The following is a 16,757-nucleotide window of genomic DNA, read 5'->3' as shown; positions in this document are numbered from 1 at the left end:
GATCCATTTTGCAGCTGTTAAAGTAAGGCCAGGAGGGTGGAAGTGGAGTGCCCAGAACCACACGGCTTGCTGGTTGGCTGCAAACCAGGGGCCAGCCCAGGGCTTCAGCCTGCCCAGAGAACTTTTGCTGCGCTCTTGCATTGGCCCAGGTGATTCTAAGTACTTTTGAGTCACCTGCTCTCTGATGGCAGGGTGCAGAGGCATGAAGCTAAGAATATGCAGGTTCTGAATGGCAAAGAGGAGAAGTGTTTGGAACAACAGCGGCTTCCAGAGAGCCTTGAGGACAATATCACTGAAGCAGTCCAGTGTGGAGCCTGAGGGCAACTGGAAGAGGGATGGACACCCCGCTGCTCCCTAACCATGGCCTCCATGGCACTCAAACAAACCAGAAGGTTCCCAAAGCCCTTGCGCTCCCTCCACCTAGAATATTCGTCCCTTCCTTGACCTCCCTAAGGTCTCTGCTCCAAGATTACCTTCTCAGAGAGGCCTTCCCCTGGCCACTTTCTCTAAAACAGACACTCAGCTCCAGGTCCCTCAGAAGCACATTATGCTTCTCATCTCCCATGTAGCACTTATGGCCCCATGACATTTGTTTATTTGCTAACTTGTTTCTTATCTGCTTTCCTCCATTAGTGGAGGGGCCCTTGTCTGGCTCATTCCCAATGCCTGGAAAAGTGCCTGGCACACACACATTTTAGATGGAGCACACATGCGTGCCTGAGATGGTGGCACTTGGGGTTTGGGTGGGCACAAGGTATAGCTCAGTTCCACACACGTGACCTTCAGTTTTATGCAGATAAGAACCAGTTTGGTTTCTGCTAGCTTGAGTCAACCTTCTGGAAGCTGGGCCAGGCTTGGCGTCAGGTCAATTGTCAGCCCGTTCGCCTCCAGGGGCTGCCCAACCCTGTATGTGTGTGTGGGAAGGGAGGCTAGGCTCCTCCTCCTGCTCTCCTAGGTGTTCAGAAAGGAGGGGAGGCTCCACCCGGGGAGGGACTATGGCCCAGGTACTACCTCCATGCTCCTTTATATGTGGCAGCTCAGTCTGGAGCCAGAGGCTGGAAGACGTTGGAAGATCTGTATCTAATCAGGGCCTCCCCATGGCTTTAGGTAAGATCTTTCCACTCTTATTATTCCTTTGGAAAAATGTGAGAGGAAAATGTCTACCACTGGTTTACTAAATGCTTTCTACTGAGCAAGCATCCAGGGAAATGTGAAGTGCATGGAGATGCAGACCTGTCTGAGGGGCCATGCAGACACTCTGCTGGCCAGCAAGGGACAGAAGGATGCACCTGGTGTAAAAAGTCAAGGTGTTCTTGGAGTGGGGTGGTCATTTTCCACTGTCAATAGAAACAGAGCAGTTGGAGACATAGCTCTGTAAAACAAGGGAAAGAGCAGTGTGAGCTCAATGAGAAATAATATTAGAATCCGGCACCAAGCCACAAGGTCTGAGGGGTGACAGAGCAGGTGGGGACTGTGGAGAATTAAGGACTTGCCAAAGTCAGTTCCAGCAGGTGGTTGTCAGAATGCAGGCGGAGGTGGCCAGAACTTCTCATTTTTCAAGAAGAACCAGATATTCTGATTTCATTATGTATAATAATACAATTAAATAAAACACTAAAGCAAATAAAATATTTAATCTGCCAGGCATAGTGGTTCTAGCCTGTAATCATCGGACTTTGGGAGGCTGAGACCAGAGGATTGCTTGAGGCCTAAAGTTTGAGGTTGCAGTGGGCTATGATCATCACACCATGGCACTCCAGTCTGGGCAGCAGAGCAAGACCTTGTGTCAAAAAAAATTTTTTTTAAATCTGTGGCCACTGGTTTTCAATCTTTGAATAGGATATGTATGGGGCAAAGAAAAAAAATCTTAGGATCATTGGTCTGAAGACCCAGTTTGTAATTTTGTAATTTGAAGTCGGCTCCTAATGAGAAGACCATGTGTCTTTTCTGGGTCTCACCTGCCTCCTCCTCCAGCAGAGGCTGTCAAACTCTGAAGAGTTCACAGAAACACTAACAAATACTTTCATAGTGCTTACTACAAGCTAGTCACTCTGCTGAGCTCTTTACACAGTTTATTGCATTTAATCCTCTCACCCCTATGAGGAAGGACTATTATTGCTCACATTTTCAGAAGAGGAAATGGGAATAGAGAGATTAAGTAATTTGCCTGTGGTCAGACAGCTGCTATAAGAGGAGGAGCTGGGGCCGACGGCAGGCAGTCTGCGTCCATGGTAGGGGGGTGTAGGGACTGAATGAGATCATGGAGGGGAGATTGCTTTGTAAACCACGAGCAGTAATTCACAGGGTAGCAGGTCCTCCCCTTCCTCTCAGTGGGTGTAGTGGTCACTGTGTGTTAAAACATTAGCCCATGGTCTTATGTATTTTTCCAATGTGTAAAGTAGGATTCTGGAACCACTCCCAGAACCAGACAGTGATATATTGTGAAGAAATCACTATGTTTAACCATGGTTCATTCCAAAATATTATGAACTGGCTCATAGTAGGTGACAAATTAGTGTGCGTGAACTTGAATCAGATTGAATTCAGAAAACAAGGGTAAGTAAGCCCAGTGGAGAGACCATGCCCTGGGAGGAGGAGCTGCATTCTCCTTCGAAGGCCATGAGTATAAGTTATCCAGGGCTGCTCAGCACAGAGAAGTTAGAGGGATGGATGGTTTGACTGGAGACTTGGGAGAGTGAGAACAGAGGGCACGGGGAGATGTAGGACCACCTTCACATGCTCTGTTATCATGGACGAGGCATTAACCTCTGTAGAGAGCATTCCTCTCTGTGCAATGGGTCCTACTACTTACTTACAGCTGGCGTGTGTGGGGAGCGAGGGAGGAAGAGGAAGAGGAAGAGGAAAGAAACAGAAGGTAAAGGCATTGAACATGGAAAGTGTAAATCCCTTTTAGGACCTAAATTTAAAAACAGTTTTATACTATTAGATGTTAACAATGCTTGATTGCATGCTCTATATAGTTGGAGGCATTTAAAAATGAAAGGCTCACTTAAACAGTACCTTGATAGGCTAGGTATGGTGCTCACACCTGTAATTCTAGCACTCGGGGAGCCCAAGGTGGGAGGATCATTTGAGCTCAGAAGTTTGAAACCAGCCTGAGTAAAGTGAATATTTTCTATTATTAAAAATAGAAAAATTAGGCAGGGATGGTTGTGGGTGCTTGTAGTGCCAAAAACTGGGACTATTCTGGAGACTGAGGAAGGAGGATCACTTGAACCCAAAGTTTGAGGCTGCTGTGAGCTAGACTGAGGCCATGACACTCTAGCCTGAGGGTGACAGAGTAAAACTCTGTCTCAAATAATAATAATAATAATTAACTGGATCAGAATGAAAGCATATCTGCTATGGTCTCTTTTCCTGAGTGGCAAAGTCACTAAGGTTTTTAGATACTCTGTGTTATCTATCTATCTATCTAAAAGATGCATCATATATCTGCCAATAAAAAACAAGCTAAACTAGCAATGTACAAAGATTAACACTTAACTGTGCCCTCAATTTGTGGTCCCTGCCACTAGGTGTCAGTGACTTTTATGGGTTTTTAACTTAGAGTAAGCAATTATCCCACTTTTTCAGGGACTCGGGTTTTCAGAGATGAGAAATTTTCAGTACTAAAACTAAGAAAGTCTTGGGCAAACCAGGGCGATTGGTCATCCTAGTCTGAGTGTAACATGAACCTAAAACACAGCAGGTAAACAACACTTTTGTCCCCTCCTCTGAGCTCCTGTCCCTCTCTATCTTCTCTACTAGAAAGCTAATTGTGGAAGCCAGGAAGGCAAGAGCAAACACGTACCTTTGAAAACACAAGATAACTAGGCAAGTAATGACTTTCAGTGCAGATCCATATCAAATCCATAAACTGCTGAAGCAAAAACCATCTCGGAAACACTCTGAGCCTCAGAAAGGATTTGCAGTTAAGTTTATCATTTGGATGTGGAAGAAGAGCAAGCTTCCTATACAGCAGGGATAGCTAATAGTTGGCAGCTGCGCATGCACCACCTCCTGACTGCCCTTCACTAGCCAGGACAATGTGGCCACTCTGATGGCAGAGGATCAGAGGGCTGGAGCTGAGTGAGCAGAGATGTCCAGACATGACCCCTTGTCATTGGGAGCTTCTGTTAAGCTGCAAGATTTAGCCGGGTGCGGTGGCTCATGCCTGTAATCCTAGCACTCTGGGAAGTCGAGGTGAGTGGATTGCCTGAGCTCTGGAGTTCGAGAGCAGTGTGAGCAGCAGTGAGACCCTGTCTCTAAAAAAATAGCTGGGTGCCTATAGTCCCAGCTACTAGGGAGGCCAAAGCAAGAGAATCACTTGAGCCCAAGATTTGAGGTTGCTGTGAGCTGTGATGCCACGGCACACAACCCTAGGGTGACAGAGTGAGACTCTGTCTCAAAACAACAACAACAAAAAAAACCTGCAGGATTCGGCTAAAATTAGCATGGCTACCTGGCAGGGTGGGGTCTATGGAGACTGACAAAAAGAAGACACTGGTTTATACTGTGGGGGGTTGTATTTCTTATCCTTTTTCCTCCTTTATGTACTAATACATTTACTCATGGCTCAGAAAGAGCAACTGGAGTCTTTGTATCATTATCTGAGTAGAAAGGTATGAGATTTGGACAACAGTACTGCCTGTATTGTGTGGTGTGTGCTGTGACACTCAGGGTTCAAGAGCTGCCTGAAGACTCTAAACTATGAGATCAAGCCATTACAAATTCAGGGTACACATCTGCTCCCTCCCCCAAAGCGAGCGTCAGAACTTTACAACTGGTGCTTGGGTGACACAATTGCAGCTCCAGGAGGCACAGCTGAAAAGGTTTGCATGGAGACTATTCAAGTGTTCCCCATAAAGTAGGTGGATTAATAAGTACTGTTTTCTGCCAGGAGGCAGGACTCGTCGGGTTAGCCAGTTGTGTTGAGGAGGGAACTTGGAGTTGGGAAAGGTGGGATCATTACAGGGGTCCTCAAACTACGGGCCACATGAGGGGGTGTGATTGTATTTGTTCCTGTTTTGTTTTTTTACTTCAAAATAAGATGTGCAGTGTGCATAGGAATTTGTTCAGTTTTTGTTTTTGTTTTTTTTTTTTATTTTTTTTATTTTTTTGGCCGGGGCTGGGCTTGAACCCGCCACCTCCGGCATATGGGACCGGCGCCCTACCCGTTGAGCCACAGGCGCCGCCCTGTTTTTGTTTTTTTTTTAAACTATAGTCTGGCCCTCCAACGGTCTGAGGGACAGTGAGCTGGCCTCCTGTTTAAAAAGTTTGAGGACGCCTGCGTCAGAAGAACAACTCAATCTCCCTAGCTCTGTGTGTGCTGGAGTCAGTAAGATCTGACTGTGTGCATTTCTCCCAACTCCTCATTCAGAGATGTCATGTTGGCAAGAGTATTTACACCACAGAAATCAGCAAATCCTACGAATTAAAATGTTTTTTTGAGAGCCAGTGTTAAACACCAGAATGCCACTGCCTTGTCTTCAGGCTAAATTACCCTGTCCAAGTCTAATCTATCTGTCGTTTGTCCCTAACATGATCTTAGCAAAACAGATCTAGCAACATTCCCCCTGATTCAATTTTCTAGCTCTTTGGGGATGGTATTAAAGGACATTCCTCCTCTGGCTCCCACACAACTTTTCTTGTTTATTTATTTATTTTTACAGTTTTTGGCCGGGGCTGGGTTTGAGCCCACCACCTCCAGCATCTGGGGCCAGCGCCCTACTCCTTGAGCCACAGGCACCGCCCTATTTATTTCTTTATTTAAGACAAAGTGTCTTACTCTGTTGCCTATGCTGGAGTGCAGTGAGATATCAAAGCTCATTGTAACTTTGAATTCCTGGGCTCAAGCAATCCTCCTGCCTCAGCCTTCCAAGTTGCTGGCAGTACAGACCCCCAGCTAATTTTCAATTATTTTTTATAGAGATGGAGTCTCACTGTGTTGCCCAGGCAAGTCGCAAAGTCCTGGCCTCAAGTGATTATCCTCCCTTAGCCTCCCAAAGTGCTGGGATTACAGTCATGAATGATCATCCCCAGCTCCACTCAACTTTTCAATCACTTCTGCTCCTACACTCAAATGTCACTCAAACTTCAGCCATCCTGAATAATGAGACTTTTAAAAAGTAGATTTCAGCTACCACTTTTGGCCTAGGTTGGTTAGGACTAACCCCACTGCTGCAGATAACTAGAAAAGCTTGACAAAATGTAGTTCTGAAAGACTGGGGTCCAGAGAAGTGGAGCCTAGCAGTGGGGCCCTTTATGCCTGAAGCCATTTGCTGGTTTCAAATACTTAAGCTGAGATTTGTTGTTGTTGTTGTTTTGAGACAAAGTCTTGTCTGTCACCTTGGGTAGAGTGCTGTGGCCTCATCTGTGTCATCATCTTAGCTCACAGCAACCTCAAACTCATGGGTTCAAGTAATCCTCTTGACTCAGCCTCCTGAGTGGCTGGGTCTACGGGTGCCCATCACCACACTTGGCTATTTTTCTTTTTATTGGTAGAGAAAGTGGTCTCAGTCTTGCTCAGTTTGGTCCCAAACTCTTGAGCTCAAGCATTCCACCCGCCTTGGGCTCCCAGAGTGATGTGATTACAGGTGTGAGCCACTGCACTCAGCCTCTGCAGCTGAATTTTGGAAAACTCATGGAGCTTGGTGAGGGAGATAAAACTTGTACTTTACATGCTGCCTAGAAGGAGGGGCCCTGATAAGCACCCCTCTTATCAGTTTGGAAATGTGGAGCTGCCCTCACAGGTACTGAAGCCCACCCCCAAATGTTCTGGAGTCCTTTTTGGGTGGAGGTGACCTGGGGCCGCTGTGCTTCCAGCCCACCTGCCCAGCAGGAGCAAAACTGCATTGTCGCAGGACAAAGATAACATGACCCAGAGCGTCGACTAATCACTGCAGATTTTGACATCCAAAATCCAGCAGTCAATGAGAAGTAATCAAGGTGCAGGCAAGATGACCTGTGTGCTGGGAAGACAGACAACAGGAGAGCCAGCAGGGATCACATCACAGCGTTGTCAGACACAGCCTCTAAGAGAACCATGGAGAATATGTTCAAAGATTTAAAAGACAAGATTGGAAATTTTGGCAGAGAACTAGAAACTACAAAAAAGGAACCAAGTGGAAATCCTAGCACTGAAAGATGCAATTAACTGAAATTGAGAAATAGCCAACACTTAAAGAACACTTCCTGTGCTCCAAATTTCACAGGTGTCAACACAAAACATGCCTCCGTAAGGCGGTGTAGGACATGGACTGACAGCCTGGCTTCTCTATCTCCCTGCCTCGGCCAGGTCCCTTTAAGAGGGTCTAGGGGTGGGCTCAGGACTCAGCATGTAGAAGGCACTCTTTACAGCTATGGTGACCAGAAGCTTGGAGGGAAGTCGCAGGAGCTGACTGTGAAGATGGAGCCCACTGCGTGCTGTGGGCCCTGAGCTCCCTTCGGGAAGCAAAGTGGGGGGCTGAGTACCCAGAACTGAGACTATGTTTAGTCAGAGATTTCCTGTGGTCAGAAATCATAGGACACCAACTGTGTTGGTGAGATAAGACGGAACCAAGAGTGGAATTGTGGCCAGAAGTGTGAGGAGAGGAGGAATGCTTCCCTTCTCCTTTGTCCTCTGCCCCCCAACCCAGAGAGAGTGAAAGCCCCCTCCTCTGGAGGGGGAGCAGGCTGGGACAGGACTGCGAAGGGAGTGTGGGCCAGCACACCAGGGAGGTCGTGCAGAGGTGAAGGGGTTGGGGCACGGGGACCAAGCACCCCACTTTACCTGGGGTAAAGAAGCATACACAAGAGCTGCATCTGAGTGCTTCCGACATGCCAGGGTCAGAGCATGACAGATAACGTGCACTGTCTCATTTGACCCTTATCGTAACTCCTGATGTGGCTTCTATTATTAGCCTTCCTAATGATAATGAAACTGAGACCAAGACAGCTTTACACATGGTCTGGGGGTGGCCCAGCTCAAAAGTGACATGAGAAGATTCAGACCCAGACCGGCCTGACTCCACAGCCAAGTCCCCAGGGATTCCCACCCCACCCCCCATACCAGGAAAGGCCATTGTTGGGTCATTCTCAGGGCATGGTGGGAAAAGGACGTTGACCAGGGAAGTTCTGGGAGCCCAGAGCTTCTGTTCTCCAGCAGACAGCTCGCTCTCTCTCTGAATGCAGATTGAGGAAGCTTTTACCTGGGAAACTCAGTGCAGGTGGGACAATTGGTTAGAATTCTGTCTGAGGGTGGTGGCCAGGATCCCACCTTGGTAGGCCACTTGCCACTTCTCTTTTTCAAAGACATATCAGAATGCTGATTTAAAAATTCAGGAGGACTCTAGAAGTAGCATAACAAAGATAAGGAGCACAGAACCTGTCATAGTTGGGCACTAGCTGCCTTCTCTTTAAGCAGCTGCAATGACAAAGTTATGTAGCTGATGATTAATAAATGTTCCAAAAAATGTAAACTCTAACTCAACAAATTCATCAACGTGGCAAATAACCTGGCTGGTTCATATTCATCATCTCCTTCATCTAACCCTCATGAAAACAAATAGATGAACAAACAAAATGCCAAGGGAGATACTGTTTCTTGAATGTGTTTCAAAGAGGGTAAGTGACTCACTCAAGGTCACACAACTTGTGAGGACAGTGCAGGAAAATGACATGCCATTTGCTGGTCAGAGCCTTCTCTAGGGAGGTGATCTAGGCTTTTCAAAATGTTCTGTTTACTGTGGAAGAGGAGGTCTTCAGAGATTTGGGAAATTCACTTGTAGCCTTCCTCCTTTGAAGAATGGAACCCTCATCTGGACACAGGCTCTGATTCATTGGCTGAAAATAAAGTCAGATTCATCAAGATCAACTTCTGTAGTAGGATGACCCGGGCTGGGGCCAGAAGACCTGGAAACCCAAGCACACTTTTACTGTTAACAAACTGCATGACCTTGCCCAGATCCTTTCCTTTTTCTGGAGTTTTTTGAGTTTTCTATAGAACAATGCTAGGGCGGGACACAATGATAGCTAAGCTCCCACCCAGTTCTAAAACACTACAGTCTATGCTTCTGTGCTAGACTTAGCCATCAAGCAGACTATGTACAAGCCCTCTTCAAACTTTTCTGCCCACAGAATAGGAGCGTGCTTATCTTTTCCCCGTCTAGAGTATTGTGTCAAGGGAAGTTATTATTTATTAGTGTCTACTAAGAAACTTTCCCTTTCCTTCCTCCCCTCTTCCTTCCTCCTTCCCTCCCTCCCTCCCTCCTTTCCTTCCTTCCTTTTACCTGTGAGGAAGACAAATCATTCTCATTCTGAGAATGAGAGGGCAGAGCCTTAAAAAGTGACTCCTTCAAGGTCACACAGGTAGCACACAGAGAGTGGCAGAGCTTTGATTTGGACCAATTTTTGCTAAAGTGCTGAGTTCACCCCACTTTCCAGAGACCATCACTTTAAAGATATAAAGATATAAGATAGTGGTTTAAGACTGGTCCAAAGGTAGGGAGTTATCTCACTCAATTGTTCACAGTCAGTTACAGATTGAACTTCTTGTTCTACTCTTTCCCTTCTTCTCACTACTGCACTTGACTAGTCTTAAAAAAAAAATTAAAGAAAAAAAAAAGATAGTGGTTTAAGAGCAGCTCTCAGGAAGAACTCGCTTTTCCCTAGAACAGGAGTCAGCTGACTTCAAATCCAGGCCACCCCCTGCTTTTGTAAATAAAGTTGTATTGGAACAGTTAGGTGGGTTGATTTACAGGGTCTCTGACGGCTTTTGTGAAATGAGAGCTGAGTTGAGTAATCATGACAGAGACTGTGTGACCCACAAAGCCTAAAATATTTACTATCTGGTTCTTTACAGAATGTTTGCCAATCCATGGTCCAGAGTCCAAAGCTCTTCCTCCTTCCACGTGCACGAAACTGTCCCGTGTGTGGGCAGAACTATCACTTGGCTTAATATATTAGGATGGGGGCATTCCTGCTCAAATCTGTTCTCATAAACCCTCAGCAGTACCTGTTAGGCAAATGAGGGCATTTGGTTGTCACTGTGCTTTTCTTCCTAGGAACTCAATGAAGGGGAAACAAATCTCAATTTTGGGGAAATTGCACAGGGGAAAAAGGGGAGGGATTAAGTTTCAACACTCCATTGCAACATTCAGCAGGGTTGAAAGTGACAACAGTAAGGGTTTCTCTTTTTGGAAATGTGAGGAGGGTATTTCCGTTTCTCCGAGTGGGACGGGGGCAGCAGCCTTGCTTGGGTGAGTGACTATTTCTTTATAAGCAGCAACTCTGGGCCACAATGGCAGTCCAGTGCCTTGCTGCAGCCACAGGATGGACATCGGCAGGGGCCTCTGCGGTCACCTAATCTCTCTCCTCCTCTTCCTGTTCCATTCAGAGACAGCCTGCCGCCCCTATGGGAAAAGACCCTGTAAGATGCAAGCCTTCAGGTAAGGCTACCCCGAGGAGATGGAGTAGACCTGCTAGAAAATGGGATCACATCATAGCCTTTTGGGGCTGCCAGTCCACACAGGACCTTAGAACTGGATTTGGGCTAGAAAGAGATGTCCACTATTTAAAAAAGAATCTGCTACATGCAAAAGCTTCAGGGCTTATATTTCAAAATATCCCTGATGTGACTGTTAGCTTAGTGAGTGACAGACGCATGCCAAGGAGGGAGGCAGAGACTGCAGAGTGTGCTGGAGAGAAGCAGAGAGGGGCACTGTGGACAGCATGCAGCCCAGAGGCCGGGGCTGACTATTAGCAACTCATGACTGTGTTGCCGCAGTGGAGGATCCCACTGTCCCAAGATCTTAGTTTCCCCATCTGTGACATGCAGTCCGTTAATAACTCGCAGTGTGCCTTACAGGGTGGCTTGAAGATGAAATGTGTAGATACTCGTGTGACAATATTCTGTGAATGGTAAAGTGCCTGAAAACTATCATGATGTTTAAAACCAAATCTTGGGCTTTATGGGATGTCACCATCACTGTTGTAAAAATAACAGTCTGTGATGCTGGTAGGAATGAGAGTGCCATCTACGCACACCCTCTGTCCTGTGACACCCTGGCTGTGGAGCCCTGTTGCAGTGACTCCTCCTGACTGCCATGTTTTTCTGGCCTGAAAGTTGTGTTCAGGTCAGGACTCTGTGAGTGACAAGTCCCTTCTTTCCCAGACATGGGGTCTGTCTGCTTCACATGGTTTGCTTCAACCTCCTCTGATCAGCAAGGAGATCCAGGAGATGCCCCCAAGGCCTCCAGCCAGCCATGTACAATCCCTTCATACGGACACTAATCTGGAAACTAGAGCCTCACAAAAGGGCCAAGGCTTACCCATGCAAAGCACATCTGGTTGCCCCCCATTCTCACTGGCTTCATGGGGTCACCTGAGGAGATTGGTATAGATAGCCACATTTCATAGGTGGGAGATGAAACACAGGTCCCAGGTCACCTGGCCAGGGCTCTGTCTACCACATCTTACAGCTGTGGGCTCTCAACCAGAGGGGTCCTTTACCAAGAAGAAAGAATCAGGAGCCACAAACAGTTCACTTATGAGCTAGGAGTGGAAGCCGACTTTTTCCTGGGGTCAGCCATGGGACAGCTGTTCTTGGGTGACCCAGAGAGGGTCACTGGCTGATGGAGGGAAGGCTCTCGGGACAGACCATCCCAGTCCAAGGCTGGGAGTGAGTCAGCTGCAAGGTGCTCTGTCCATTGAAACTTCTCATTCTGTGCTGTGGTAGCCATGTATCAGGAGACTGGTTAAATGAATAAAAATAAAAGAAAATGAAAATTCAGATCCTTCATTTCACTACCCACATTTCGAGAGGGCAATAGCCACTGGTGGCTAGTGGCTACCTTACTAAACAGTGCAGATAGAAAACACTTCTGCATCCCAGAAAGTTATGTTGGATGGTGCTGCTCTATAGCATGCTTTGCTACAACAGAAGGTGCCTGACCTGGGAATCTGAGGTGAGGAGCAAGATGAGAAGAGGAACAGAATGTGGGCTCAGCACTCACCAGCTGTATGAGTTAGGCCCATCTCTTAACCATTGGTAACCTCAGTCTTCTCACCAGTGCATTGGGTACACTGAAATACCACATCCCTGGAAGAGGCAGATGCTGATTCCGTGAGCTCTGGGGGATGTGAGAAAGTGCCCACTACAGGGCTGGGCAGATAGTGGCTGTCCACTTCAGCCAGGTCCTTTTGCTTTTAGGATCTGGGATATAAACCAGAAGACCTTCTACCTGAGGAACAACCAACTGGTTGCTGGATATTTGCAAGGACCAAATACTAAGTTAGAAGGTGAGTGGATAACAGGAAATCCAATGTGGAGTGGCCCTCAGGTTGCTTTGCTCCTGGGGTGTGTGGCATCACTGTCTACCCCCACAAATCTTAGGTGTGATGTTCTAATCCCTGCTGGATCTTTGTACCTAAGTTTGAAGCTGGGGTGTCCTGCCCTACGAGGGCAGCCTTAGGAGGACAGGGAGGGCAGTGTCTAGGTCAGGAGCCACCACCTACAGGCACAGTGTCCCAGGGTCACAGCCATCGGGGACAGGGCCTAGAAGGAAAGACTGACCCTTCCTTTCCCCCTATGCCTACGGCTCCCACGCTCCTGTGCTCTTCAAACCCTAAGGCCAGTCTGAATTAATATACCACATATAAGGCTGGGCTATATCCCTTATTCATGGACTTCATACTCAGTTATATTCTGGCCCATGTTCTAAATAAGCTGGATGAGCCTGGGCAAGCTTTATCCACTCCGTTCTATAGTTTTTCCTTTAGTAAGGTGAGGCTGTTGGATGATGAGATGTGAGATTCTCTCTGCATTGGACTTCTAGATGTTTTCACTGCCTTGTTTGGTACAGTGGGGTGGCCTTATGTCCATCTCCCCAGCCTTCCCATTCCTTTGCTTTCCCAGAGCTTCCTTTCCTCCTTTCTGGTGTTCTCCTAATGGGAGCTCAGAAGCTCAGGGAGGCTGATCTTTCATTGCTCCATGAGGGTAGAGACCCGAGAGGGGAAAGGTGGTTCAAAGGGCTTCTGTGGAACCCCATTTGGATCTTGTGTGCTGTTTTTCCTGCCCCTTGGCTGCACATCTGTTGTCCTAGAGCACAGGGATCTTGGGGAAAGTGAGGGAGGGAGAGAAATCATGTGGAGCAGAACCTAAAAGGGCAGTCTTTTAGGAGTTACTAGATCACATGCTTGCTCTGATTTTCTGTTCGGATGCAGACCAGGAAGGGGTCTAGTTGGGGTTTTAGTTGGGGAGAGTAGGAAAAACACCCAGGGTCTCTTCGCCATCTCTACCTTTTCTCTCTCTGTTAACCTGACCCTCCCTTCTGCTCTTCTGCAGAAAAGCTAGATGTGGTGCCCATCAATCCTCACTCCATGTTCCTGGGGATCCACGGGGGCAAGCTGTGCCTGTCTTGTGTCAGGGTTGGTGATGAGATCAGACTCCAGTTGGAGGTAAGGACCGGTTTTGGATATCAAATCACCCCCAAATCCAGTGCCTTAAAACAACCCTGATTTATTCTTATCATTCTGTGAATTAACCAGGCAGTCTGGTCCATGTGGAGAAACATGCTGGGGGTGCTCCCACAGCTGCATTCGGCAGGGCGCCTAGCTGGTGCTGGGGTGGCCAGGATGGTTTCTCACCCTCCAGGCTCTCTTTCTGCATGGTCCCTCGCCCTTCCATAGCCAGCTTGAGCTTCCTTATAGCATGGGGTCCCCCTTCGAGAGGGACTATTCCAAAAAGACAAGCCCTGATGTGCAGACGCTTATTAAACTTCTGTTTGTACCGTGTCAGTCATGTGATCAAGTCCAGACTCACTTGGAAGGGACTTCCAGAGGATGTACATGCTAAGCGGTGTGGTCAGTGGGCACCACTCCCCTAGCAGCCTACCACATGGCCTGGATCTCTGTGTGCTACTCTCTTGCTCAAGGGACCCTGGCACACTTGGCCCTGCCCTCTTCTAGAAAAGCCAACCCTCAGGACCTCTCCTCCACTCCTCACCTACTCACAGTCAGAGTCCCATCCAGGGCCCTGCATGCCATGATCCCATCAATGATCTCAGTCAATGGGCTGCCCAGCCCCGGTCTTGTTGGACATGACCTTACCCCAATGTACATGGTCATGACCATAGCACTGTCATGGCCCTCTACCAGTGTGGAGCAAGGGTGGCCACAATATTATGTATAACCTGCTCAATGAGCTGTGAGAATTTCTCCCCAGCTTGGCTACTCTGAACCTTGAACACTCAGACCTGACAAAGTACCAGCCTCTGCTGATGGTGCCATGTGTTTGCCATACTTACTGGTCTGTGGCTATAGTGCCAGATCACCCCAAATCAAGGTGTGACAGTAGGACACCACTTTGTGTCAGTGGTGTCCTAAGAAACCCAGGACCCAGCATCTCCTGCCAGTGGTCTCCATGTACTCTGCATGGTGGGGGGCGGAGAGCCAGGCAGCACAGCACTTCCCAGGTCTCAGCTCTCACTCCCATCTCTTGATCCCCAGGCAGTTAACATCACCGAACTGAGTGAGAGCAGACAGCAGGACAAGCGCTTCACCTTCATCCGCTCAGACAGTGGCCCCACTACCACCTTCGAGTCCGCTGCCTGCCGGGGCTGGTTCCTCTGCACAGCCCTGGAAGCCGACCAGCCTGTCACTTTCACCAATACTCCTGAAGAGTCTGTCATGGTCACCAAGTTTTACTTCCAGCAGGACTAGTAGCACTGCTCAAGCCTGTCTTTCCCATTCCTGCACATTGTGACTCCAGGGACTACCTTTCCTTCTGGTCCTGGGGCTCTAGGCCCAGGGGCACTGAGGAGCAGCCTTGGCAGAGTGGCCCTCAGAAGGGGGCACAAGAGCCCTGGTAACAGGACTCTGCCTCCAGCCTCTCAACTGACCCAGCCTCCATGCTGCCTCTAGAATGGTCTTTGTAAGGAGCAAATCCGATCATACCAGTCACCTGCCCAAAGCCTTTCCATGTCACCTCTGCATTCAGCATAAAATCCAGGCCACCTGTTTAGCCTGGACTTCTGCCCTGCCGCACGCATCTCCAGATCCATTAGGCCACTCACTGACCCTCCACCAAGTGGCCCCACACCCTGACTTACACTGATGCCACTCCATCGGGATGTTCTTAAGGGTTTATGGGAAATGGAAATTAAGTATTTCATGATTTTTATAATTAAGCCAGCTTTATTCAGTGTAAAGGAGAGTCCCTTATTTGGGGACTATGTTCTTTCTTGAAGTTGCTGGGCTATCCCTGAATTTGTAGAATGATGGCAAAAGTAGATGGTAGCTTTTCCATTCTTTCCCCAATATTCCAACCTGTACAAATTAAAACTTAGTGTACTATGTTGGCCCCTAATTTGTTCCCTTTTTGAGACATTCCCATAGTCTTGGCCCCTCTGCCCTGCTCTGAGCTCCATCTCCACTCCAGCTCTTCTCCAGCCGCCTGCAGCACTTTGCCTCCCATGGAACGTTCCCGAGCTCCCCAGGGACTTCTCAAACATGGCTCCTGGGAGTCCTTTCCTCCTCTGTCAGGAGGGACAAATTGCTTCCTGACCACAGTAGCACTGCTGACCTTTTGAGACTTGAATGAGAGACAGCTGTGCCTCTGTCTGTCTCCTGCTGTGGGCCCAGAGGACAGGGCACCTGGCTTGTATGTGTCTCATGTCCCTGTGGGACCCTTAGCAGGTACTCAGTGAATGTGTGTTGTACATATTGGGTGCAAAATTCCCCACTCGCTGTGACTTCAGCTCTGTTTCACAATAAAACCTTGAAAACACCTACTTTATCAACTATGTCCTTGGCCTTGCCAGGCTTAGGGTTTAGACTGCTGAGGAAACAGGGAAGCCAAAAGGTATTTTTGTTGTTGTTGTTGAAAAAAAAATAGCTTTATTGAGAAATATTTTGCATACCACACAATTTGCCTACATGAAATATACCATTTATTTTTTACCCCAGGGGCTGGGGGCCAGCTGCCTCTCCTCTGAAAGTCTCTTTACTCCTTGGGGCTCACTCTCCCTTCCTGGAAGGTGTGGAGCAGCATTTTCCACAATAACCTCCACTGGAAACAACCCAAATGCCAACAGAAGAATGAATATATAAATTGTGTATCTGCATATAATGCAATGGTCGACAGTAAAGAAAATGAAGGAACCACAGTAGGCTATACCCAGCAAAACAGATGAATCTTACAAACATGATGTGGGAACAAGAATCACAAAGGCACACATGGAGGATGATTCCATTTCTATTAAGTTCCAACTAGGCAACGGTGAGCTGTTGTGTGGAGGAACGTGAAGATATGTGGTGCAGAGAGAAGTAAGAACATGGTCTTCCTGAAAGCTGGGTGGGGGCCGGCTCCAGGAAGGTGGAAGGAAAGACAGGAGCACCTGGGGACTTTTAGAGTCCAGCCAGAATCCTGTTTTCTGTTGAGCTATCCATTTCTGGGAACCTTGAAGAGAGAGGTCCAAGGAGCTCTGTTTGGAAAACCTCCATCCAAGTCAATACTCATCTTGAACAAATAAGGAGCAGGTCCCAAGGAGGGAGGTGACTTGGTCAAAATAATCCAGCAGGTCCATATTTTATTTCATAATTTCAAAGAGATCCTGGAGTCACATTTTGGTTCTCCAGTGTGCCATGTGTGCTCCTGGATGAGCTAGTTAAGATCTCAAAGCCTTCAGTTTCCTCATTTCTAAATGCAGAGGCCTGAGTTATCATATTTAATCTTTGCAATAGCTCTCTGTGGCAGGTGATATATTATTATTACCATT

At 47.6% G+C, this 16,757-nt stretch overlaps 1 protein-coding gene across 5 annotated transcripts in view; it reads left to right on the top strand.

Annotated features, from left to right (window-relative positions):
- The window catches only part of IL1RN (interleukin 1 receptor antagonist), a 28,187-nt gene extending 12,417 nt beyond the window's left edge, over nt 1–15,770 (top strand). Inside the window, exons 1-6 of one of the 5 annotated variants that reach the window (XM_053589621.1) lie at nt 1,087–1,107; nt 2,819–2,875; nt 10,376–10,427; nt 12,191–12,279; nt 13,325–13,437; nt 14,488–15,770. In XM_053589621.1, the coding sequence (XP_053445596.1) occupies nt 1,098–1,107; nt 2,819–2,875; nt 10,376–10,427; nt 12,191–12,279; nt 13,325–13,437; nt 14,488–14,700 (534 nt within the window). In that variant the 5' untranslated portion in view covers nt 1,087–1,097 and the 3' untranslated portion in view covers nt 14,701–15,770. Of the gene's footprint in view, nt 1–1,007; nt 1,108–2,818; nt 2,876–3,629; nt 3,710–9,625; nt 10,239–10,375; nt 10,428–12,190; nt 12,280–13,324; nt 13,438–14,487 lie in introns of those variants that run through there. The other 4 variants (XM_053589623.1, XM_053589626.1, XM_053589624.1 and 1 more) reach the window with 4 other exon arrangements.
- Nucleotides 15,771–16,757: the final 987 nt, after the last annotated feature.

This window comes from Nycticebus coucang, chromosome 4 (genome assembly GCF_027406575.1).
Source record: "Nycticebus coucang isolate mNycCou1 chromosome 4, mNycCou1.pri, whole genome shotgun sequence".
Lineage (NCBI taxonomy): Eukaryota > Metazoa > Chordata > Mammalia > Primates > Lorisidae > Nycticebus > Nycticebus coucang.
Note: the sequence above shows the minus strand (reverse complement) of the source record. Positions and strands in the feature narration are given on the sequence as shown.